A 25,206-nucleotide genomic window follows, 5' to 3' on the forward strand; every position below is an offset into this window, starting at 1 on the left:
CCTGACAGACCTACAGTGGCGCTCTCAGTCACAGCACAGTAACAGCTGTCGATTTTATTGAAAACTTTACTTGAAAAAATAAAATTCCAAATACTCCGGTTCTTGCTCTGAGGCCTGTGAATCAGGCTGTGACATTTTGTGCGGTCGGTAGCCTATGGACACGAGCGGAGTCGGGTTTCCTAGGGAACCTACAAGGCTTGGGGCTTTTCTCTGCACTTGGCCTAAGGGACAGAAGTGGGCTAAGCCAGTTTTTGTCGTGCTGGGAGGCTGGAGTGAGGGGTCTGTCTGGGCTGGGGGAACCACTTCCCCACGGCAGTGTCTCGGGCCTCTTCAGAAAAAAGGAGTCTGAAGTGGAAAGGCAACGAGGGCGGGTGGACTCTCCAGGATAGGTCTTTGGAGGTAGATGTGATCACGGCCACGTAAGCAAGGCTAAGACCTCAGGTGAGCAGACAGCCTGGGCCTTTGAAGGCTGGAAGCTTGCTCAGGCCCTAGGCCAGGATGCCCTTTGGACGGTTCTTTTGGAAATGAGAAGGTGCCTGGAGTTTTTCTGCCCTGCTTACCTGTCTGGGCTCTTGCTATGGGTGGGGAGCTAGCAGCCTGCTTGGGGCTCCTGGTGCCAGGCTCACTGCAGAGGGCTGGTGAGGTAGAGCAGGGGCCACTGCTGTCCCCATACTTCTCTCAGGGGAGGGCCTTTTGCTGGCTGACACCTGAGCCTAAGCTTGACAAGGGCAAAGACCAAAGAGGTTGACTTGTGTCCCAGGAGTCTTCGAAAGGGTGGTGGGGACTCAGTCATCAGCCACAATGGAGAGGGCTCTGAGCTCACTCAGTCTGGCCTCGTTCTCCCTCTCCCGCTGCTCATCAGGGTGGCCAGGCTGGTCAAGCTGCTGGGTCAGGTCTCCAAAGATCTTCTGCATCTCAGAGTAGTACCCAACCTGCGGAGAAGGAGGTCGGCAGGTGCTGGGCTCCTGGGGTACCAGGCCCGCACGGCCTTGCACCCCCCCGGACACAGCAGGACAGGTGGGGCCAGAGAATGTCCCAGAGGCCCGCACGCTGCTGTCCCCTCAAGCGGAGCACTCAGGCTGAGCGAAGGGGGCTGGTTTCCACTTTTCCCTCCGTCACTGCCCTTGCCGAAAACTGCGTGGCAAGCAGGGAGACTGAAGCCATCGCCCCCGGCGCTTCAGGAACATCCACTGCTGCTGCCGGGACGGCAGTGAGTCAGAGGAGGAGGGAAGCAACGGGGCCTTGGCGAGGTGGACGAGGGGCTTCTGCCCTCGAGCCCTCCACGAAGCTGAGGGGCGGAGGGGCCGGTGCCAGGAGGTGGAGGAGGACAGCGCAGCCCAAGGCCGGGGTGGGGGCACTGGCAGGCCCCTTGGCAGGTCCTGGGGAAGCCGGGCAGTCAGGCACGGACTAGAGGCTGCTTTAGCGCAGCTAGAAGCCGAGAGCTCCGGCCGTGGGCGAGGGGGCGTGGCTGGCCGCCGGAGGCCTGAGAGCCGCTCTTGCTCTTCGAAGTAAAGGTGAGGAAGGTGAGCCCTCCCTAGCCTGTTCCTTCCTGACCCGTCCCACCGTTAACGGGTGGCACAGCCTGCTCAGCACCGCGTCAGGGCGGCCCGTCTGCAGGTCTGTGGGGGGGAAGGGGGCCATCAGGGGTGACAGGAGAGGCCTGCGGCAGGGCGGGTGCGGGTGTGCTGAGGGACGGGGGAGACCCGCCGGCAACTTTCAGACCCAGTGCCTTTTCCGGGGGCCGCTTCTGCCTCAAGTCGCCAGCTCATGACCCAAAGCAGACACCTACTTTCATGAAAGTGATGCACGTTACTCAAAGCACTATTTGGACACCCCTAAATCGTGTCATCTCCAGCTCTCAGGTGTCTCTGGGGAGAAGGGACTCTGCTTCCACTCCAGACCCCGGAGTGCTCTTACTGCAAGGGGAGGCCGAGCGGCAGGCTGGGTGGCAGGGCCGTGGCTCGGCTGCGTCGGAGGCTGTGTCCCCCCCACTCCCACAGCTGGATTTCCACTGGGCTGGGGGGAGCTAAGTGAAGGTCTGTCAGGGCCGCTGCCACCTGAGCGGGCGGGGCCTGGCCCGCCCTCCCCCCACTCCCGCCCCAGAGCCGCACTGCGCAGGCTGAGTCACCGGGAATGCTCACTTCTCTAGTGACTAATGGCAGCCACAGCCTCGGGAGGGGGAGGCTGGTGCTGAGGAGGCAGTAAACAGCCCCCAGCCAGCCCGCTGCCTGGTTACAGGGTGTCCCTCGTGCCTCTGGGCACCCTGGAGCTTCCCCTCGTGAACAACAGAATGGAGGGGGCAGGGGTGGTGGTGGCACAGGACAGGGAAGGCACAGGTCTCCTTAAACACACTCCTCCACAGCCTAGGCTGAGCTGCTGGAAGGAAGCCCTCACCTCCAGGGGCAATGCTCTGGGGGCAGGTGCACGAACCCCCACTCGCTTGTGCAAGTTCATGTTCTGCCTCATTTCTCCCTAGCAACCCAGGACATGGTCACTAACAAGGTCCAACTCCACCATCACTCCTGCTCAGGGTTCCCGAGGCCCAGGTGTGCAGCCCCATGCGTTTGGGTGTCCTCCAAAGATGGCAGGCTGGGGAGGCAGGAATCCGTCTTTTCCTCGGGCGCCTGAGACTGTTGAGTGCAAGGAACGAATGTGTCCACTGGAGGGCGCCAGACGCCCAGGCCAAGAGCAGAAGCGGGCTGGAGGTGGCTGAGCCTCTAGCTTTGTTACCTGCCGGGGAACTGAGGGCAAGGTGGCAGGATGCTGGGCACCTGCCGTGGGCTGGGGGTCCCACGTGGCGGAGACCTCTTGGCTTGGGCACCTTACCCTTTTCTCTTACAAATAGGGAGAAAACTCCCTGCTAACCGCTTGAAGAATGGCGGGCGAGGAGGGCGGGAGCTACACGCAGGTGTATAGTCGCTGTCCTTACAGCCTTGAGAGGTGGGAGACAAGGTCTTAGCCTGTGTCCCACCCTCGAGCAGCCGGGCCCCGAGGCCACCCCTGCAGCTCCACCCACACCCAGCCTGAGGCCAGCCTGCTGTTCCGGAAGGTGCACCACGGCCGGACACCCAGACAGGGGCCCGGAGCACGGCTCTCCCCAGGGGTCAGAGACCCCTCCAAGGGCGGCTAGAAGTCAGGACACCCTGCAGTACCCCGCCTAAAGAAGGGGGGTAACTGGAGTGGGGGAAGCGCGGGCGCGGGGTCCTGGGCAAAGGGCCTTCACCCCGTAGGCCTCTGTGCCTGGCCTCCCGAGCACGGCGCGCCGGGGGCCTGCCCACCAAAGGGAGGCGCTCACAGCGCGGCCTGCTTTCTCCTTGCCCTGTGGTACGAGGCCAGGAGGGAGAGAACGCGGGGGGACAAGCCCTTCAACAGAAACGACCCTCCTCCCAGGGCTGGGATGAACCGAAGAGCACTGGGGGAGCCCAAACGGAAAGTGGAGCAGGCACTCGGAGTGGGGGTCTGGGAGGCTGTGCCGGGGGCAGGGTGGTGGCGCCGCCGTCGTGGCGGAGAAGGGCCGAGCGCCCTTCCAGCTGGGGAGGGGGGGCGGCACGGGAGGTGCTACGGAACCGGGAGCGGCCCCCAAGGGAGCAGGAGTCCCGCCCGCTTCGGGCCGGGCGGGACTGGCCTCACCTGGGCTCGGATCAGGGCCTCGAAGCTGGGCTGGAAGTAGTCGAGCCGGCTGTGGTAGAAGCGCGGCATCTCGTCCAGGAGCTGCTTGTTCTTGGCCTCGAAGTCGTCCCGCACGGGCCGCAGCTCTTCTCGGGCCTGTGCGGCAAGACGCCGGCCTCAGGGCCCCCGCTGGCCTCCGGGGGGTCCGCGCCGGGCGCACGGTGTGGTGGGGGAGTATGGTGGCATCTGTGCCTTGCTCCCACTGCCCCGGAGTCGGTCCCCAGGTAAAGGAGGCCCACGCCGCGTGTCCCCGTGGGGCCCGTGGTCCACGCCCCCCTCTCCCTTCACTCGGTACCTGGTGGAGTTTGGCCAGCACGGGCCCCGTCTTCTCCTTCTCCTCGTACTTCTCCACCTTGGCCTGCAATCTCCGGTAGTCCTGCAAGGCCTGCTCCCGCCGTTTCACCGCCATGTTGAGGCTCGGGAAGACACTGCCGAACCTGCGGACACAGCCCAGGCGGATGCGGGCCCTTCTTAGCAGCTCGGGGCCCGTTCAGACATACCTCCCGAGGGCCTGCTCGGCGCCAGGCCCCGTTCACACGAGCGAGGGAGCTCCCGCGGCTGAGGCTGCGATCTGCGGGAAGGCCGACGGAGAGAAGGCAGGGCTCAGGGTCACCCCGCTGGCCTGAAAGGAGCCACGGGGGCAGGAAGGCAAGGAAGCCCCTGACGCGGCCACTGCCGCTTCCCCGCCCACGACAGAGACCCGGCACAGAGTGTGGCAGAGCCAGAGACCCCCGGACTGATCTGCCCAACGTCTTCCTTTCATACAGTGAACGAAATGGAGGCCAGAGCGATGGCACGACTTGTCCAAGGTCACCATGAGGTAGTGACCGTCCAGCAGAGAGCTCAGGTGTCCCAGTTCTCTGGCACCTCCCCACCTCAGGATGCCACCAGCGGGTGACAACTGCAGTCAGAACCTAGTCTTGGCCTATTTCTATCAGCTGACCACAGGAAAAGCAGGAATCCTCTGCTTCTCCCACTGAAATGGCTACACCGTCAAAGCAGATGTTTGAGGAAAATGGCTCAAGGGCATCTTCTTGCCCCACCACGACGACAAAGGACCACAGGGAAAGGCTGAGGAGTGCGCCCTTCACACAGAGCGGCAGTGGACACTTTGGCCCCTGTGGGCATCATTATGCAACAAGTGTCATCTTTAACTGGGAAAGGCGACGGGATCTTGAGATAGACACAGGGCAGGACTGCGTGCCAGGCAGGGATGCTGGACTTCCCTCAGTTCATGAGTGTTGGAGAAGGCAAGAGGCAAAGCTGCGAGCAGGGTTTCGTGGACAGCAGGGGACGGACCAGCTTCCTGGAACGCAAAGCCTGCAGGAGGTGGCAGGAGGTGTCCACCCTGCAAACCCGGGGCGCCGGCCGCCCGAGCAGATCTGGCCCCGCAACCGAGGTACACGGCGGCGGCGGAAGCGTGGTCATTCGGGGCTGCGAGGCGCAGAGGGCGCGACTCAGAGCGAGGACGCGCGGTGGGGCCTCCCCTTCATGAGCGCCCAGCAGCCCCCGCGCCATGTTTAGGCAGTTTAGAGGCCACATCGGGAACGATTCTCCGAGTCTGCCTCTCAAAGGAGCATGCCCACGAATTTGGGTTTCTTTCTTTCTTTTCCCATTTTTATTTAAAATTCTAGTTAGGTGAATTTGGTTTTTAAAAGCCTCAACAAATCAAGAGTAATGAATATTTTTTTGCCAGAGAACAGAGACTATAAATTTGACCAAAGCACTGAATTTGCCAGCCAAGGCTACAGAGGCAGGCAGCAGGGTCTGGTGGAACGAAAGGCTTACATCCCCGAGAAGGGCACTAAAATGAGTCCCTCTGATCGACGGGGTGCGCTAATGGGCTCACTGCCTGACTGGAGAGGCTAGAAGTGGGTAAGACATGCCCTTAGACAAATCAGTCACCAAATCAACACTGAATGACTGATCTGCCCGCAGAAGGGGTCTCCCCGGTGCTGTGCAAACTGGGCGTGGGGAGTGGCTACAAAGGTGTCCCCCCCACCCCCACCCCACGGCGGGTCTGAAGGGCTGAGACCATCGCAGGGACAGGCCTCGCCATTTGTGCCTCTGGTGGGGGCTCTGACGGGTCTCAGTGGCTAGGCGAGCCCCTCTCCTCTCCTGGGAAGAGTGTGGCCAGCAGCTAAGAGGCATGGGACTCGAGAGCAGGTGCTGTGGGGCCTGAGAAGCCACCCCCCCCTCCCCGTCCACCCCAGCCAGACTAAGGGCCACCGCTGGGCACCCTCATTCTCTCATTAGAAGTGACCTGATTGGGTGGCCCCAGGGCCTGGGCCTCTGCTGTCCACGCTGCTGGTGGCCCGGGGGGAGGAGGCAGGAAGCGGCAGGTGGAGAGTTTTCTCCTTTTGGGAAAGAGGGCAGCAGCGTGCACACAGCATGAGGGGCACGCTATGGGGGCCGGGGGGGGCGACCACCGCGCTGGCTGGCCGAGCCGTTCTGGATACCCTCTGACCCCAGCAGCACTTGTCTCTTCGCTCGTCCTCAGTTGTCACCTGGGGTCGATTCCCAGGGCCTGGGTCAAAGGCACCAGAGACGCTGACTAAATGCAAGCACTGGATCAGCTTACCAAGGACACAGGAACCCCGCCCGAGGGCCAAGTCCCGGGCCCCGAGGAGGGAGCAAGGCACGGGGCCAGGCAACCTCAGGGGCCAGGCAGTGTAAGAGTGGGGGTGCCTCGAGGACGCTCCTCAGCCTCTGGAAGCGAGACCACCTGGCCCCTGTGGGGAGGAAGTGGTTGCAGTGCAAACTGGCCCCGGCTCTGTTAGAGCCTCCAGGAAAACCATTTCTTCACCATAGTAACCTCGGCCTCCCACAATGGCGCCCCTCAGGCACACCAAGAGGCCTCAGGAGGCTTAGCTGGCTTAGGTCACCGCAGACGGGTCATGAGTCACTTACCACCTGGGTGGCTTTGGGACTCCCTAGGGGTAGAGGCAGGGGTCATGCCCTTCTTAAAGAGGGTAAACTGAGGGTGGGCAGGGAGACCAGACAGCGCATCTGAGGTGGCTGATGACAGAGTGGGGGCCCAGGGCTCTGTAACCCTGGTTCCGGTTACTGCCCTGCTGAGGCCGCACCTCCCCATTAACTATGGGGACACAACACACGGGACTCTGCCGGCTCCCTGCGGTGCGCGGTGTGGGCACCACGCTGGTGTGCAAGGCCAGCAGTTCGTACGGCAGCAGGCCCCGGGTGCGGAGTGTCCGGTGCTCTCCTCCATCCTCAGGTCGGGGAGGAAGGGGGCAGGGAGGTGGGGATAGGCACAGGGTGGTGGTCCTGTGCCTGGGGCCTCCCAGACTTGCTCCCAGGACCCTACAGAGGTACCTGCTGACTTCAGCTGACTGGGAAAGGTGGGGGACCCAGCTCTCCCTGAGGCCTGAAGTCCACACTTTCACTGGGCTGCCACAAAGAAACAAGGCTGGGAAGTTGGACCCTTCTGCTCAGTTTCCCACTTACCCCTGATAATTAGCAGTGATGGGGAACACGAAGTCCCTGGGCCAGGGCCCCAGAGCAGACTCCACCCTCCATAGGCAGCTCAACCCACCGCTTCAGCCCATGGACACCTCTGTCCCGTCCTCCTGAGCGTGGGCTGAGCCATTGCAGGGGTGGGGTTCAGGCCCCCCTTTCTATAGAGGGGGAAGCCGATTCAGAGGAGCAGGGACTTGGCCAGGGTCGTGGGCGGGCTGGGGGCAGGCTGGCCCGCCTAGCACTTGCCCCACTCCACTGTGCTGCACCACCTCGGCGATATGGATTATCCGTCCGCACTAGGTCACAAGCTCCTAAAATCCGTGTTGTGTCTACCCTCCGGAGAAGGGAGAACAGGGCTGGGCTGACACCAGACCATCGCTGAAGCTCTTCCCCAGGTGACTGTCCTAAAGTTCAACCAAACTGCCCCCCACTGGTTGAGCGGTGGGGTGAGGAGGCAGAGAGAGGGAGGAGGGGAAGGGGGAGGGAGAAGGAGGCCGGCTGGGAGGTAGGCTGGGAGCAGCCGGCCCTGGTGGGGAATGCCTGCCATCCCTCAATCTGTGCCCACACAGCCGGGATCTTCCACCCACCAGGAAAGGGAAATTGAAAGCATCCCCATCCGACCATGTGAACGCAGCCCAGAGACTGGGGGATTAGAGGCCGAGCCCCGTGGGGGGAGGCTGGGGGCGGCTGGGCAGCCATGTGGCGATGTTCTTCATCAGAGGACAGGAAAGCTGCAGTTTCCTGTTTCCGGTACCGGGGTCCCTGGGAGCTTCTCTCCTGGCAAGAGGCGGCAACATGCAGTGCCGGTTTTATGTGGTTGGGGGGGATGGCATGTCGGCGTTGGGACGGAGAAGGCAGCTGGGGGGGGCAGGCAGGCAGGCCCGGGGGGCTCAGGCAGAGGTCAGCGGATCCGCTGCGGAGATGGTGCCTGCCCCCCGTGCCACTCACCCACCTTCCTGGCAGGTGGTGGGCTGCTGGGGCGGTGGGAAGCAGCCGGGATTTCTCTCCATTTGGCTCTAGAAGCCAGGCATCAGATTTCAAGGCCGCCTCCTTGGTTGTGAAATCGAGATCGGAGTCAGTCCCCTAGTTCTCCGACCCCTGCCTAGCTCTGCCAGCCGTGGGTGTCCACAGCAGCCTCTGTGGTGGCCCCTGGTCCTTCCCACCCAGTTGCCAACCCTCGGTTCTGGAGACCCAGTCAGAAGGCCACCAGCAATGGAACTCCTGCTGACACACTCCCCTCTCGAGCCAGCAGCCTCCTCGGCACCCAGCTCCTCGTGGGACCCTGCAACCCGGGGCCCAGGGAAGGAGCGGGGTGCAGGGAGAAATCCCTTCCCACTGAGGCTGAGCCTCCAGACAGCCCTGGCTTAGAAAGAGCTTTCCCTCACCCCCACGTGGCCCTTGGACCTGAACAGGGAGTGAAGAGCCCCATCACCCCAACGCCAGGGGCTGGAGGACCAGAACCTGCTCTCTTCATCTCCGCCCCGGCCCCGATCCAGGCCTAATGGTAATTAGCGGAGCCTCGTTACCCAGGCCTGGTGAGGCAGCTGCCGGGGACCACCGCAGAAGAGGTAATACAGTGCAGCTGCCGGGCTGGGGCGGGAGCCTTTCTAGGTCAGAGTCTGTTTGGGAGAGGCCAGGGAAGAAGATGAAGTGATCGGGAGCTTCAAGGCACCGCTCCTGCCTGTCCCCCCGCCTCCCTGGGGACTCAGGGAGAGTAGGCCCGTCTGATCACCGCCCCGGGGCCTGCCTGAGAGAAAATGAGTCTCACAGAAGAATTTCTGACCCTGACAGGTCACGAGTTGGGGGCCTTCCCAGGCAGCACTTCCCCATGTGCGGCCACCCCCACATTTCAAGAGCCCAGCGCTGCAGGCAGCCGCTCTCCCAGTGTGGCGGGGAGATGAGAGGCCTTGCGCAGCCCGGGCGGAGGGCCGGCCAAGAGCTCTGCTCGCCTAATTCGGCAAGCTCTGGCCCTCCGCTTCCCGGTCAGGAACAAAGGGGAAACTGGCCAAGTGACCGCCCGAGCGAAGGCCGTCACCGGGGGCGCCCGGGCCAGGCGCACGCTCTGGGGCCACCGCGGGTCTCACCCCAGGGCCCTGGGTCACGTGGCTAGCATCCCTGCTGAGTTGCTGGTCAGCCCCGTGTGCATCTGGAGCCAGGCTGCTAGAGATGTCATCTGGTGGCCAACTGGCCAGTGGGCCTGCCTTTCCCGTAAGTGCCCCGAGCCCAGGTCCCTGAGGCCTGTGGTCCCCACATGACCTTTACTCACTTTTTTAAGGGTTCAATCACGGTCTTTTGAATCTGGTTCACCTGTTAAAAGAAAAAACCCAATGACATCAACACTGAGGGGAAGTCAGACTCTTCCTCAAACGGGAGGCTCCAGGCTCCTGAGAAGGGAAAGGCGGCCTCGGGGCTCTGCTGAGAGCCCCAGGCAGGGGCGAGGCCGCGGGGGGGGGGGGACCAGTGAGGCGGGCACCCCTAACTGCCGCTGGAGCGAGATGCCCCAGGGCAACAGGGAGTACCTTCTGGTTCCGGGTCAGCGCTAGCAGCCCTGCTCCGCGGGGCCGGTGGACGAGGACAGCAAGGGGGAGGGGCTGCGGGCGTGCAGAGCTACCCCGTCTCCCTCGGGGTCTCCCAGTGAGCGGGCCACGGGAAGCAACCAGGGCCAAGGCGGGGCCAGGAAAAGAGCTTCCAGGGCTTGCAACACTCGGGCCTCAGAGGGTGAATCGAAGACTGAGCCCCGTGAAGGACTCCGTGAAGGCCCTCCACCCACACAGAAGCCGTGAGAAGGGGGAGAGCAAGACCCCCACTTACCTTTTCCTGGTTGAAGGCGTCCATCCGCTTCATGGCCGTGTCCAGAGCTGTCACCATGTTCAGGAAGTCTTGGTCTTGCTCGCAGAGGGGATTGGAGAGCAAGTCCAAGGATATCTTCACGGCAGATTTGGACATGGCTGTAAGAGGTCAAGGCTCAATGAGCCTAGGATGGGACAGGCTTCAAGGTCTTGTGGTCAGGACCCCCATCCTCCTTCAGTCCAGGGGCCGTACCCTGACCTCCACCCTGGCCACAGACCAGAAAAGCATCAAAGTACCACAGAGCCAATGAGTCACGAGTCCTTACTGTACAGTGTTTGTTCCTGACCACCTGATGCTGCTCTGGGTAATTCTTTTGAGTAGCTTTACCTTTTGCAATGACTTAATTTTCTGAACTCTAGATTTTAATAGAATCATTTCGGTGGGAAGCTGTAAAAAAATACTTATTTCTAGCTCTACAGATTCTAATGCAGTAAGTCTGGAATCCAGGAACATGCATTTTAAAGAAACTCTTGGGGCCCCGGGGTGGCTCAGTCGGTTAAGCGTCTGCCTTTGGCTCAAGTCATGATCCCGGGGTCCTGGGATCGAGCCCCACATTGGGCTCCCTGCCCAGCGAGAAGTCTGCTTCTCCCTCTCCCTCTGCCCCTCTCCCTGCTTGTGCTCTCTTTCTCAAATAAATAAAATCTTTAAAAGAAAAAAAAAACTCTCGGGCACCTTGGTGGCTCCGTTGAGCGACTGCCTTCGGCTCAGGTCAAGATCCTGGAGTCCCAGGATCGAGTCCCGCATTGGGCTCCCTGCTCAGTGGCGAGTCTGCTTCTCCCTCTTCCCCTCCCCCTGCTTGTGCTCTCTGGCTCTCTCTCAAATAAATAAAATCTTAAAAAAAAAAAAAAAAGTCTCCGGGTGGTTTGGAGGTGAAGCTCGGTTTGGGACTCCCTCACGGACAAGAGTAACAGCGTTCCGCACCAGGGTCGGCAAACATACCATACAGGGCTAGAAATCAAGAGGTTAGGCTTTTGGGGCTGCATGGTTTCTGCTGCCACTGCTCAACCCTGCCGGAGACAACCCCTGCAGAATGGGGGCGCAGGCCCTACGGAGCAAGCGTGGCCCTTTCCCCGCCCCCCCCCCCCGCCCGCGATGTGTTGTCCCCCAGCAACGGGGACTTAAAAACCCGTACCCAACCCAAACCCCCCAAGCTCCCAACGGGTCCCCCCCCCCCCCCCCCCCCCCCCGTTTTATTCAGGGCTCCAACAACCCAGGAGACGTCTGGGGTAGTGTATTTTGGCTCCACTTTCCAGATGAGGCAGGTGAAGCTCAGAAGAGCTTATAACTCCTTCAAGGTCAGACAGCCGCAAGTGCTGAGCCAGGCCCAGCCTCTCTGGGCACCTGCCTTCTGCCTCCGGGTGCTCCGGCCTGGGGACACTGTGGGCAGGCCCCACGGGCTCTGCCCGCGTGTCTGCTCATGCTGTCCAAGGTCATTTCCCCACGGACGGCCACCACCGCCCTGCTGTAGCCTTGTTCATGTGTTCTGACACCCTGCTTGACGTATGGGGAGCCTGAAAATCACAGAGCAGCTCCGAGGCAGGAGGGAGCTCTACCGGCTGCTCTGGAGTTCTTGGTCCCATACAAGTTTTCAGGTCTCCATTATTTGTAAAGAAAAATTCTAGAGGGGCAGGAAGAGAGGCCGGAGAAGGGCCTGCCTGCTCCATGCTCTCTGTGCCAGTTTCATGGTCTCAGGGGAAAACAAGTTTCTGAGTGTATTTCTTACTATTTTATGCCATGAATTTAAGATGCTAGCAGCTGCAAGACACATCGTTACCGCACAAACCATCAAGAAAGGACAAAAATGCCAACTAAACGCTATCAAGTGCTAGTGTCTTGATTTGAGATGTTATTAAATGTGAAAAAACGTCTCTGCATTGATGAAATAAGGGCCACTCCAGTTCATGACAGATGTGGCCTTGCCTGCCCACTGCATCCGAGGAGGGAGCAGCCCTCGGCCCAGCCCCAGCCCGCGGCGGGGAAGGAGAAACAGAAGCCCGCCCAGGGGGCCCCTCCTCACTCGGGCGGATGACCGGCACGCCCAGAGCCCTGTCCTGGCTTTCTCTCGAATCTGGGAGCTTGCTGCCCTCACCCAGCAAACGGGCAAAATAGGGGAGAAGCCCGGAAACGTAAACCTCCCAGAAATGTTGAAGCAATGGAGCAAAAAACCCTCCTTCAAAGCCGTGAAGTGACTTTGCATGCTTAGGAGCGAACACCATGTGTAACTTGCCTGGATTCTGAGATGATCTCAGACAGTATAGTGAAAGGATAAAAACTTGGACAAAACTGGAAACGTGTTTGAAAAATTTCTTTCACTAATTTTTTTTTTTAATATTTGAGGGAAAACCCCTGAAAAGTCAGGATGGGGAGAAGACTTTCCTCCCAATTTTCCTTTTCTTTTCTAAAGCCTTCACATTTCATGCCTTTGTCTCTTTGTTCGAACCATCTGAACCATCTGAAGTCGATTAACAGCGTGGAATTACCCCCCTCCCCCCCTTGGGAATCCTCAGCGGCCTCTGTGAGCACCGCTGGCCCCCACTCTCAGGGACTGGGAGGGTGTGGCCAGCCCAGCACAAACTGGGAGGCTGGTGGTCTTTGAACCTTAAAGAGAGCGGGGGTCTTGGACACCACATGGGTCTCTGGAGCCCCGATGCAACCTCAGGATGTGAGGGTCAACAAAGACCGTCACGTGCAGACGATCTTGCTTGAGCACACGGGATAGGATTTTTAGAACTTGTTCAGGCAGCTGAGGAGATTCTGAGATCAGGAAATTGGATTCCTCTTAACTGTCTGGAGCAGCAGTTCTCAAAATGGGGGCCCCCAACCAGCTGCAGCAGTACTGCCTGGGGGTGAGCCTTCCAGGGACTCTCATGCACCAACTGTGGGGTGCAGGCCTTGGGCAGGGCTGGGGCGCCACTGTTTCGGGAGGGCCTTCTCTGCCCAGACTCCGCTTCTGACTTCGGGCTCCAGGGCTCCCCCGTTTATCCTGATTTCTTTATTGGAAAACCACGCTCTCCTCTTCGTGGATCCCTGACGTTCTACTGCTTCCAAAGCTGCTCACTATGACAACACTACCTTCCCTTCATCTGTGCTCGGGCCATACGGTCGTCTGGAGAAGCACCCAGGAAAGGAAGCAGTAGGTCACAGCCTCTCCTTTTTCAAGGATTTTATTTATTTATTTGAGAGAGAGCGCGAGCACAAGTAGGCAGAGCGGCAGGCAGAGGGAGAGGGAGAAGCAGACTCCCTGCGGAGCAGAGAGCCCGATGCGGGGCTGGATCCCAAGACCCCGAGATCATGACCTGAGCCGAAGGCAGACGCTTAACGACTGAGCCACCCAGGCGCCGCTATCACAGCCTCCCCTGTACTAGAAAGGCCGTGGCGAACGATAAAGATGCCACCCAGGTAACCTGGAGCTACCCACAAAACAAATAATAGATGGGCTCTGAAATCAGACCCCTGGCCCGCCGCACACACAGTCTGGAGACGCCAGGGCAGTCGTGTTCAGACCCACGCGCGTCCTCTGGATGAGTGGTGGCATGTGGCCCTGTGCACAGACCACGGGAGGCAGCCCGAACGTGCCGGAGGGCCACCGGTGCCCCTAGGCCAGGCCTGGCTCGGGGATATGCCACCTACCCAGGTCAGCATCGGTGCTCTTCTTCATGTCCTTCTGCAGCCTCCTGGTCTGCTCCTCCAGCCTGCAAGGCAGGGGCATGGCCTGGGCACCTGGCACCGCCAGCTTGCTCCAGCCCCCTTCCTTCCCATCTACCTGAGTTAAGCCCATCCTGACGCTCTGCATCGCCTGCCAGGAGAAGAAGGGGCCCCAGGGCTGCGGGGATTTGTCCCACTGACGGGAGGGCCACCGGCAGTCTGCATGAGGCCAAGCCCCCAAAGGCTATGAGTTAACGACTCTCACACAGCCGTCAGCTGGGGGAGAATTTCTGGCAGGCTGTGAACCGAGCTGCCCTCGGCTCCCAGGCTGTGGCGGGACAGAGGATCGGCCTGCTGCTGGCCGTGACGGATGGGGCAGTGGGAACTGAGCCCTGGAGGGAGGCTCCTGCCCTTCTCCCCACCAACCGCCGTCCTCCTGGGGTTCAACACTCACTGCTGGAGTTTTCCATACTCCCTCTCAAAATCTCTCTCCACCTGTAACCAAAGAGATAATTCAATCATCGGAGAAATGACAACACGTTGGAAAAAATCTGCCAGCCTACTGAAACTCCCCGCACACCCTCCCCGGGGCCGTGGAGAACCACCCCGTCCAGTCCATACAAGCACCTGCAGATCGTTAACGACACAGTAACCCTGTGTTCCCAAATTAATTAAGTGTTTGATTTAGGGCAAAAGACTCCCCTCCCAGATGGGCCAGCCAGGCAAGTAGCAGCGGATTGTGGCTCTGTTCCTCCACCACAGGGAGCCAGGCGCCCGGCTGTGTTCCCTCTCCTCCCCCGCCCCTCCCATCGTGTGGCAGGTGAGGTGCTCAGAATGTGACTGAGACTAGGGCAGCCCAGCAGGGAAGCAGGCGGGTCCCCTCCCACTCCAGGCCCTGGTTTCCTCACAGGGCCTACCACCTGCGAAGTCTGAGGTGGTTCGGGGTGGATCAAGAAAGCCCCTGTCTCCGTTCTCTGTGCTGGGATGTACCAAGCGCAAATACTATTACTACTGACTCAGGCAAGGCTCTCTTAAAATTCTTCCTAAGTTATCAGATTTCCCCAACGCCAGCAAAATTTACATCGGATGGGTGTGAGTCCTGATCCCAATTCTGCCGCCTACATGTCAGGTGAGGTCAAGAAAGCTACTTGCACGTCTAGCGCCTGAATGTCCCCATCCATCAACGGGGGCCCTGGCAATGGTCTCTTAGGAGAGTGGCCTGTGAGGTGTAGGACATCTGAGAGCCGCAAGGAGGGGACGGAGGCCTCTCTTCCTTCCCTTCCACACGGGCAGGACCAGCTCCCTGGGCGGCTTGCTGAGCCTCTGCGCTGAGGTGCTCCGGGAAAACCAGCTCACGCTCGCGGGGTGCTCACCACGTGCTTCCACAACTGGAGGAGGTAGGGGTACGAATGACCCTCCCTGTACTCAGGAGCTCCCTCGGCCAGAGGTGAAGCGAACCGTGCAAGATCACGGCACTAGTGAGTGGCAGAGCTGGGATGGGGACACGGGCGGCCTAGCTCCAAGGCCTGGGCTCTTAACCAGCATTCTGAGAAAGGGGAAAAAGGTATTTGCTGATGAATTAAAGTCATGACCTAAGAAAGGTGCCTTCTTGGCTGCTCCCCGAGACTCCTGCCAGTGAGAGCCCTGAACCCAGATTCTCACTCTCCTGACAGGCCGGCTGAAGCTCATGGGGTGCGGAACTGCAAAGTGTCAAGGCCCCACTGTTCTTCACCAGTACGCCCTTCCATCATGGTGCCCCATGAAGGAGCATCCGGGAGCCCCATGGACCCCATAATCCTCAGGTGCATTTAGGTAAACTCAACATAGTCCCAGAACGGCAGAACATTATTTGGGCCAATTATTTCATGTTACGAGTGGGGAGAACGAAGCCTGGAGGCGGGGGGTGATTTACGGAAGGATGCAGGGCTAGAATTCAGACTCCTAGCTCGGAACACTCCCCCGCTTTGAAAATAACATTCATTAATCCCACAAACATTTATTGAGCACCTATTAAGTGCAATGCTTTCTGCCAGGTGTGAGCACTCCACTGGTAACTACACCAGACGTGGGCCTGGTGGGACAGATGGAACAGAGTCACATACAAGTGTACATGTGTGACCCAAACCGTGGGCAGGGCCCTGTGAGAAGGGCACGGAGCACCTGCCTAGCCAGGGTCCCAGGGCATGACAGCGTGTCACCAGCCTTGCACAGACATACCTCACCTTCCTCATCTGAACCATAAAACTGAGAGGCGGGAACTCGGGGTCTCTCCTTACTTTATGCGCCCAGCATCTGGGGCCTGACAAAGCTGTGAAGTAAAGTTCACCACTGGTTTCCCCTCATCCTACAGTCTTTGCCCTCTTTTCAACAGACCCCCCCCCCTCCATCCAGGAACCTGACATCTTCATCATTGCCTTCCTTATGATCCATCAAAAGCTGCTCTAGAGAAATTCAAAATTCGCTCCCACTAAAGCATATATTCCTGATAAAAGCTTCAAGTGCCACCTATCCCGGGGGATGTGTAGCTGGGCAGGAATCAAAGTCTCAGCCCAAGCCTGAAGAGCGTCTGGCGAGACTGCAGGCAGGGGCTTTGTTCTGGGGCGGGGAGCCCGGCCCGGGCCCAGCAAGCGCGCACTGAGGCAGTCCCGCCCTTGCTCCCGAGCTGCCGCCGAGGCCGGTGGGGACAGCAGCGAGCAGACAGATGAGAGCTGCACTCTGATGCCAGCTGTGCAGCATTAAACATACTACCTAACATTCCGAGTCTCGGTCTCTTTCCTAGTGGAACGGGATCACCCTGGCTAGCCTCTGCCCGCGGAGATTTCCGGTGGCTGACAAGGCAATGGGGTAGCAGCGTCGGCCCCGCCGGCTTGCTTGGAGGATCCCCCAGCAGTCTGTGCTGAGCCCAGAGCGTGGTGCCTGGCCCGCTGACGGCGTCTCCTTGCTCCTTTCCTACATGCAGGGGCGCTGGGAGGACCAGAGCAGTCTGGGGGTGCAGGCCAGACCGTAACCCCTCGGCTGAGAGGAGGGGCAGCACAAAGCACGTGGTCGGTTGATAGCCAGGCCTTTGGCTAAGCCTGGATCCTGTGCCTGGGGGTTGTACCGGGGCCTCCCTTCACTGGACACATCCCCTCTCCTACTTCGTCGGATGTGACCGCTAAGCAGTCTTCACATACGATAAAGCCTTTTTTCTCAAAAGAACGAAATTAAATGAAGGAGGTCTTGGTCAGAATCCAGCTCTCCTGAAGAACATGGAGCTGGTGCTCCTGAAGGGGAGGCGGGTGCAGAGAAGGCCTGCCGACCCACCGGAGCCACGGCCTTGGCTCCCGGCACTCTCTTTTGCAATCCCCACGTGTGCTGATGCGTGTGTGGGATGTCAGACAGCACCTGGTCCCCCTGGCCGGCACTGCTTGGACTTGCACAGAGATGGAGCGACTGTGGGGTTCCAGCTGGGTTGGCTCACTCTGGCTGCTGAGGAACCTGAGGTCTCACGCTGGCAGCTGGGAAGTATGTCGGGGTGGGGCTGGATCCTTCTACTGCTGCTCAAGGCCATGCGACAGGCTGCCACGTCCATGAATGTTTCCCTCCTCTGCTTCTGGCGGCCAGGTGAGGGTTGCTCCTACAGCCGCTGGTCTCCAGAGCTCTCTCCTCCCCTGGGGAAAGATCCAAGGCAGCACAACCAGGGTTCTGGCCCCTCGGACAACGGCTAAGGGAACAGAGAGACACACTGGAGTCTCAGTCCAAGGTACATCCATTCTGAGGGAAAGAGCCAAACACAAAAGATCTGAACATCTTTGAACGCTTGATGCTTCTGCCAGAGGGGCGATTGGCCCCTGGTCAACAATGCAAGTGTAAACACATGTGCAGACTGTCAGCGGGCCGGGCCGCGGGGTGAGCGCAGGGGGACCGAGCCCCACACTGCAGGCCGCTCCCTGCATTCTCCGGGCCCCCGGCCGTTCCCGGGGTCAGGCTGGCACAGAGCCGGAGTCGGCATTTGTGAAGTGAGCGAGTGGGCTGAGCTCCCACCCCAAGTGTCACCCGTGAAGTGAGAGAGAGACGGGCAGGCAGGGCCGGGGCTGCAACGCTGGGGTGAGGCTGCGTCGGATCAGAGCTGAGGCGGACGGCACGCCAGGCGCGCTAAGGAGCCTCTCTCGGCGGAGTGCTGGGCGGGGCGGGGCGGGGCGGCAGCCTCCCCGTGGTCTGTCGCAACACGACGAAATGAGGCTGAGAGACTCTCCACTCGGCAAGTGAAAATCTCTCTCAAGTGAAGGCTCGACATGGCGCCCCGGCGGATGCTCTCCCCGCTACGGGTCGGAGTGTGCGCTCTCCTTCCCCCGGGAGAGCCGGGGGCACTGCTTCAAAGAGCTCCTCCCTCCACGCAGGTTACGAGGGAGGAACGGCTTCTTTCTGCCACGCCAAGATGCTCCAGCCGCTTGGTGGGACTGGAGGGGCAGGGGGCACTAAGCGGAAGGTTGGGACTGGGAGCTGGGGGAGCTTCCGTCCCTCCGGCCCACTGCGATGGCCAGCCCCTGCAGAGAACACGCTATTCCAGCCAGAGCCCCGACAATAATGGAATTCGTGTTAATGACCTGGGCACAGGAGAGCAGTGTGAGCAAACACACAATGCTTTCTTTGTGTCTGACAGCTGGGTGCCTTGAGCCAAAAACCTCCTGAAACTCCCTGAAGATAACATGAGTGTTTCTTCCCATGACAGGGGCACCAGGACTTCCTGTCAGCAGGCAGCCGCATCTGCCCTCTCTGACAGCGCCAGGGCAAGAAGAGCAGTGCGTCACCGACACGGCTGCCTGGGCTCGGCCTGTGCTGGGGGCCAGGAGGGGCCTGTGTGGCAGAGAACGAGGCCGAAGGGGCGGGCTCTCGCTCTTTACACTTCAGTGCCTCTGGGGAGTTGAGGGAGCAAACAACTCTCTTCCAAGCCCTAACCAGGCTTTGCTTCCTCCTGAGAGATCAAAGGCCGCGCCTACCATTCCCCCCGCACTAGGGGATCCGGCTGCTGCGGATAGGCTGCATCCCTGGTGGTTTAGAAAGAGTCAGATCAACTCCCTTCCCATCATGGAGTTAATATTTATTGAGGGCTCGCTATGTGCCGGACGCTGTGTTAAGTGCTTGGCCTCGTGTAGGACTCCGAATACATCAATGGCATGGGTACCAGGTTCACCTGCACTTAAGAAGGGGGAAAGCAGGGCTCAGAGAGCGTAAGGGCCTTGGCCATGGCCATCACACACAGCACGTGGCAGAGCGGTGGGAATCCAGGCAGGAAACCTCCCAAATCCGGCTTCTTAACCACTACTTGATGCCCAGTCTGTCTGGGGGAGCGGATTCCAAAAGTCAAAGGACCACGATTCTATCTCAAACAAGACCCCTGTGAGGAGGAGGAGAGGCAGGCCAGGGGCCCATCCGCGGGCCTGTCTGTAGGGCCATCCGTAGGCGCTGCCCTTCCTCTGGGGAGTCCTCACCACTCCTCAGATGAAAAGACTCAGATCTGTCAAAAAAAACTCTGGTAAAGAAGCTAGAAACTGAATTGTAGCCTATACTTTTCTGTGGAGAACAATGGCTATCTCCATAAAGGTAAGGGCGTTGGGAGAGTTTTCTGTTTGTCTGTTTGTTTTTTGGTAGTGAGTGTTGGGAATAAAAGACCCTTCTCAAAACCACTTCCCTTTCAGATCTGCCCCGGATTAAACTCTGGAGACTCAAAGCCACACCTTCCCACTTCCTGTAGCCGGCTGGAGCCCAACACTTGCACGCCCAGATTCTTTGCGCTTCAGCTGAGAGCCTCCGCAGATGGCCGGCCTCTGCATGGGAGGTAAACTCTCCGTCGTCCTCCGCCTGCCTTCACTTGAAAGAGAAACACAGGCCCACTTCCTTTTAAGTGGCCTGACTTCGGATTTTCCAAAGACTGAGCCATTGGTCAGATGTGTGCTGAACTTCCCTTCCTGCCAAACTGCAGCAGTATCTTTCCTGTAGTTCTGAGTCCTGGGCCGAGGAGGGCCGAGGTCATCAGGCCGAGAGGAGCGTCAGGAGCCCCAGCAGGTGGGCGGTGCCGGGCACAAGGACAGGCAGTGTGCAGTTAGGCTTTCCCACAGTAAAACCAAGAGCCTGCTTAGACTGGTGGCTGAGGGGGTTCAAGAGGCCGTTCTTGACCAGAATTCCCAAACCACGGGAGACCTTCCCAGCACAAGTGAGGTGGAATAAAGGAATGGAATGTGTATGGAACAGAGGCTCCAGCTTGGGTTCCAATTTCAGCTCTGTCACTGTTAGTTTTTTTTACAACCTTAGAAAGTCACTGTGACTTCGTGGGCCTTAGTTTTCTCGTCAGAAAAATCAGGTTGGACTAGATGATCAGTAAGGGCTTCCCATCTCTAACTTTCTAAGAATCTGTGACTCCTCTCCCATTCTGGAGATAAAATAGGGATAAAAACTGTGGGCTCTCAAGGAGGTAGGATTCAATCATGCTCTCCCGCTGACTCTGGGTCCTGGCCAAGATGCCCTTGGCAGTGGAGAGAAAGGGACCCCCTGGAGAAGCTTCCTGGTCTTCATGCAGCTTGAGGTGGGGGCCTATGTTTCAGGAGCCCTCTTAGGAAAGCACAGACTGCGCGCCAGATTGCAGAGATGGGCCGTTCAGAAGCAACGGATTCCTCCTCACCCATCACCTACCTCCTCGACCTGCGCGAGGACGATGGGGATGAGCCCAGGCTGATCTGCGGAAGGAAAATGTCCCACGCTAGGAGGCCCCTGCAAGCCCCAGTCTAGGTGAGATTCTAGAGCAACGCGGCTGGGAAGAAGGCAGCCGGGGTGCAGCCCTCCCAGGCCCACGATGAGCTGAGTCAAAGTTCTGGTTCTCTGCAAAGGCCACGTGAGACAGACTGAGCCTCAGAATGAAAGAATTGGGTTACTCACTGTTTTGGGGACAATCTGTTTCTTGGGCTGCCCAATCTTGAAAGGAATCCTATGAGAGACAGAGACAAAGGGGGCTTTTAGGAGAAATGGGGAAGGATGTGGCTGAAAAGCATTGATGAAGTCTAGGCCGCTGTCCCCCAGGAGGGCAAAGAGTGGTGGCGGCTCACTCCCAGCCCTCATGCCACCTGCCCCGTGGGTTTTGGGCTGGCGGCAGCCAGGCTGGGCTCCGGAGTGTCAGCTGGAAGTCCTGGGCACCGCCTTCTGCCCCAGAGCATCTCTCCTACCAAGAATCTGGTGTGCAGAGGTGAGGGCGGGAAAGGGGAGATACTGTTCAACTCACAGTCACTGTGTATCTGTGTCCTGAGGAGCTGCAAAGTCAGAAATTATAGGTTCGCCAGGGCAGCTATCATCCTTGAAAACAAGCGTTTAAAAAACACCATGAGCACCACTTCTCGTCTGTATTAGGTGCTTCACTACTTCTCTATAGAGGGACAAACAGTAGCCCTGCAGAGCTGCTTCTGTGGCTGGAGAGGGATGACAAACTAAAGGGGCATTAAGGACCAGCCAGGCTGGGTTATTTCCGGTAAGAACTGACAAAATTGAACTGTGGCTCTGAGTCTGGCCCAAGTCTGTCCGGAACTTGCTAGGAAGCTCTGCACCCAAGGTTCCCCACTTGGAAACGGACGACAGTTTGGCATAACAGAAGGAAGGTCAAGGTCTAGGCTCTAAACCAACCCACCACTGTTGCCTCCACCTCTGAGGAGCAGGCCGCCCTCTGGCAGGTAAGGTTGGCCCTGAGATTCATTTCCTACTCTGCCAAAGGATAGGGTTAAACTGGTAATTCAGAAGCTGCCTTGAGGCACTGAGAATTCTCAAGTGTACCAATGGCTGGAGAAAGGAGGCTCCCCGAAGCCCCCGAGCTAACAGTGAGTTAAGCACCCCTGGGATCATCTCAGGGGCCAGGGCAAGAGCAAGAGAGCCCTGAGGGGACAATGCCACTCCAACTCCCACTCCTTTCAGTGCTCAGGACGCCCGAGTCCCTTCCCGTTCAAACCTCCCGCTTCCACCCATCCACACCCTCCCCTTCCCTCTGCACGCCCTTCTGCCCAAGCCTGCTTTCTCTTGGCCCAAACTGACCAACACTGTTGCTAAACCCAATGGTATAATTAACCACCGATAATAACCCCAGACAACGATCCGGTGGAGAGGATGGGCCAGCCTGAGTCACAGTGGTTTAAATTTAATTTCTGGAGGACATCCTGTTTATTGTTAACCCAGCCCAGTAATTTGGGAGCATTAACCCTTTGGGGGCTGGCTGACTCACGTGGCTTCTGTAAACAAATAGTCAGTGGCTATATAATTAGCAGAGGGAAAAGGTAAGCTCTGGAACTGAAAAGGAGAGAAAAGAATTGCTCTTTCCCTTCTGCAGATCTAAAGAACAAAGGTTAGGGGAGCGGAGCTCTGCAGTCCCCTCCTCCTCTTGCTCCCCCCTCCCTTACTCTTCCCAAAATTAGGGATTGGAGTTGATTGACACAATGGTTTTGGACAGCGAACAACTGCCCTTAAGGACCATTTTGGTGACAGTGCACGTGAGGTCCTGGTGGCACTGAGAAAAGACTGTTCTGCGCGAAGCATGCTGTGGTGTAACAAGCTCTAGACCGGGAATCAGAGAGCCCGCTCTCCGCCTCTGACCAGTTTTGTGATATGGACAAATCATGAGCTCTCTGGAGCTCAGTTCCTTAAACTCTAAGACAAAGGAGTTGGACTAGGGGGTCCCTTCGCCCGTCTAAAACTTGCCTTCTAAACTGAATCTTTGTTGCAGGAACACGGGAGCCGGATGAGAATTCTCCAGAATTCTCACAGTGGTCTGGGAAATGATGCTAACTTGTCAGACTAGCTACAAAGAAATTAGAAACTTCGATGCTATTACTTGTGGTGCCACAGCCTCTCTAAATCTCAATTTGGAATCGCAGTATTTTTAGAATTGCAAGTTACCATAGAAATTGTTCCAGTTCAACCCTCTCATTTTGCAGATGGGAGAGCCAATCTGGAGAGGTCCAGTGACTCGCCCAGGGTCATGCTGCTGGCTCACAACTGAACCAGGAGTAAACAATCCCCTTGTCTCTCCGCAACTCATGGTTTACCACTCGTTCACATGAATTTGTTGTATTTCTTTGAAGGAACTAAGAAAAATCATCTGATCAAACTACCTAACCTTAACATAACTATGGAATTTCAAAGGGGCTCCTTGTTTTTTAAAAGACCGGAAACACAAGAAATGAAGAGAGCAGCGTTATCGGGAGGAAGGAGCCTGTGCTGATCTGGATCCTTCTACGCAAATCACAGGTTTCATGCACCACGTTGACTGTGTGCAATAATGTCATCAGGACAGCAGGTATAAGACTTGGACTGTCCAGGGCAACTGGGATATACGGCCACCCCACCCATATGGGATGCCTTCCCTTCTCCGGGCTGCATCAAAGCTGTTCTCAAGTCCAAAACCTTGCTTGCCTTCTTCCAGATGTCTAAGACTTTATTTGGCATTTAAAAATAGTCTACCTTTTATAGTTAATTGAAGTTTATCCTTTTAAAAAGTAAAATATAATCATCAGAGAAAACTTGGGAAATACAGGAAAGTATGAGAGGGAGGGAAGGAGGGAGAGAAGGGGAGAGGGGGAGAGAGTGAGAGTGAGAGTGAGAGAGAGAGAGAGAGAGAGAGAGAAAGGGAAGGAAAAGAAGGAAAAAAACCAAAACACAGCTCACAGTCTCATATCTAAAGATAACCAAGGCTAATGTTTTGGTGTTAATTATATTTTAAAAGTTTGCAGAAAGAAAAAAATCTGAAGCAAATATGCCAAGTGTTAGAAGTGGTTAATTTGGGGTGGTGTGAGTGTGATTACTGTTTTCTCCTTTGCACTTTCCATATTTTTCAAATAAACGAAAAAAAAAATCACTTGTTTTTTCCTTGACTACAAAAATAACACCTGATCAGTGTCAAACACTTGGAAAACATGGAAAACACAAAGAACACGCATGCACACACACACACACACACACAGAAAAATAAACAGTAACACCCTGGATCTGTGTGTACATACAATGTACATGGGTATATATGTATATTTACATAATTTTTAAAGAACAAAGGAAACATATCATGAAGGCTTTTCTATGCCAGTATGCAGTTGCCATCAGGCTGACTTGTACGAGCTACCTAGTATTTCATTCACCATTTTATTTTTGTGCCCCACATCACTTACTGGTGGTCATTTCAACTGTTTCAGATTTTTCTTCTATTATAAAAAACTCTTAATAGCGAAATCTTTGTGTACATCAAGGATTACTCACAAAGGATAAATTCTTAGAGTTGGAATTGCTGGGTCAAAGGATATATACATGTCCAAGACTTTGATACATTTGCCAAACTGCCCTAGAGGCAGATTGAGACAGTTTACATTTTTTAAAAGATTGAAATGGTTTACATTTTACCACTGGCCCTTTGGCCTGTTTTTCAGGATTTTTTTTCTGGCTTAGTGTTTGCCTTGCCCTTTTGTACATGTGTGTTTAATGTACAGAAGCTTCTGATTGGTATGAAGTCAAATCTACCAAATCTTTTTCCTTTACGATGTCTTCATTTGGTGTCTCACTGAGAAAGAACTGCCCTCTCCACCCCGACATATAAAAATTCACCTAAATTTATTTTATTGGTTTCCTTCTATTAACCTGAGTTTGCTTTCATCTGAGTTCTACGTGGGCAGAGTTTAATAAGACAAGGTTTGTTAAATGAGACATTAGGTTCTGCCCTCCCTCCCCCACCCACATCTCACTTGCCCAAGACAAGCGCTTTTGACTGCGCTGGTTTTATTGGCATCTACCTTTGCATCTCTAAATAAAAATGCTTCTATTGCTATCTCTTGTTAGGTTTTAGGCACTAGCTCCTTTTTGTTTTGGAAGGGGAAGATTTAAGAAACCAGCCAACCCTTTCCAGGCCTCCACCCCCATGACACAAAGGCACATCTTTTCGATACAGTTATGTGATTTGGTTAGATCAATACTAAGTAAACTATTAGGAGAATCATGTGATTTCTTTTCTTTCCTACATGTGGTGGCAGCCAGCAGATTTTTCCACCTCAGCCAAACCTTCAGCAGACTGCAGCGTTCGGAGCCAAGCCCCCCAGCTAAGCCACTCCCAAATTCCTGACCTGCAGAAACTGGTACTGTTGTTTTGAGACACCATGTTGTGGGGTAATTTGTTACACGGCAATACGTAACTGGTAACACTGCATGTTTCTGCTTTCCCTGACTGTCATTTTTCTACGTATTTATCCCTCACTCTATCTCTGTTGTCTCAATCCACTGTCAACCCATTTATTTGTATCAGGGGTTCACTTCTGGAAGCAGTGTCCGCGGCAGCCTCTGAGCAGCTCGGCCCCGGAGCACAGCTGACGGCCCAGGCTCTCCCTTCTCTTTCCTCACACCGATGCCTTCCGCCTCTCCCAGGAATTCTGACACCTGGAATGTCTCTTGTGTCTTCCTCTTTGTTGGTTTACTCCTCGTTTGCGTGGAGTGAAAGTGTGTGCAAGATACTTTTTTTGAGACTTTGCATAACCAAAACCCTTTTTACTCTGCCTCACACCAGTTAGTTTGACTGGG

General features: G+C 57.0%; 1 protein-coding gene across 4 annotated transcripts in view; it reads right to left on the minus strand.

Moving 5' to 3' along the window:
- Positions 1 to 28: 28 nt before the first annotated feature.
- The window catches only part of BIN3 (bridging integrator 3), a 42,145-nt gene continuing 16,967 nt past the window's right edge, over positions 29 to 25,206 (minus strand). The window contains exons 2-9 of one of the 4 annotated variants that reach the window (XM_032389043.1): positions 20,554 to 20,602; positions 14,096 to 14,136; positions 13,627 to 13,688; positions 9,958 to 10,094; positions 9,413 to 9,453; positions 3,965 to 4,106; positions 3,631 to 3,765; positions 29 to 932 (exon numbers count right to left, since the gene is read on the minus strand). In XM_032389043.1, coding sequence (XP_032244934.1) covers positions 786 to 932; positions 3,631 to 3,765; positions 3,965 to 4,106; positions 9,413 to 9,453; positions 9,958 to 10,094; positions 13,627 to 13,688; positions 14,096 to 14,136; positions 20,554 to 20,602 — 754 coding nt within the window. In that variant the 3' untranslated portion in view covers positions 29 to 785. The other 3 variants (XM_032389045.1, XM_032389046.1, XM_032389042.1) reach the window with 3 other exon arrangements.

This window comes from Phoca vitulina, unplaced genomic scaffold (genome assembly GCF_004348235.1).
Source record: "Phoca vitulina isolate PV1807 unplaced genomic scaffold, GSC_HSeal_1.0 scaffold53, whole genome shotgun sequence".
Taxonomy (NCBI): Eukaryota; Metazoa; Chordata; class Mammalia; order Carnivora; family Phocidae; genus Phoca; species Phoca vitulina.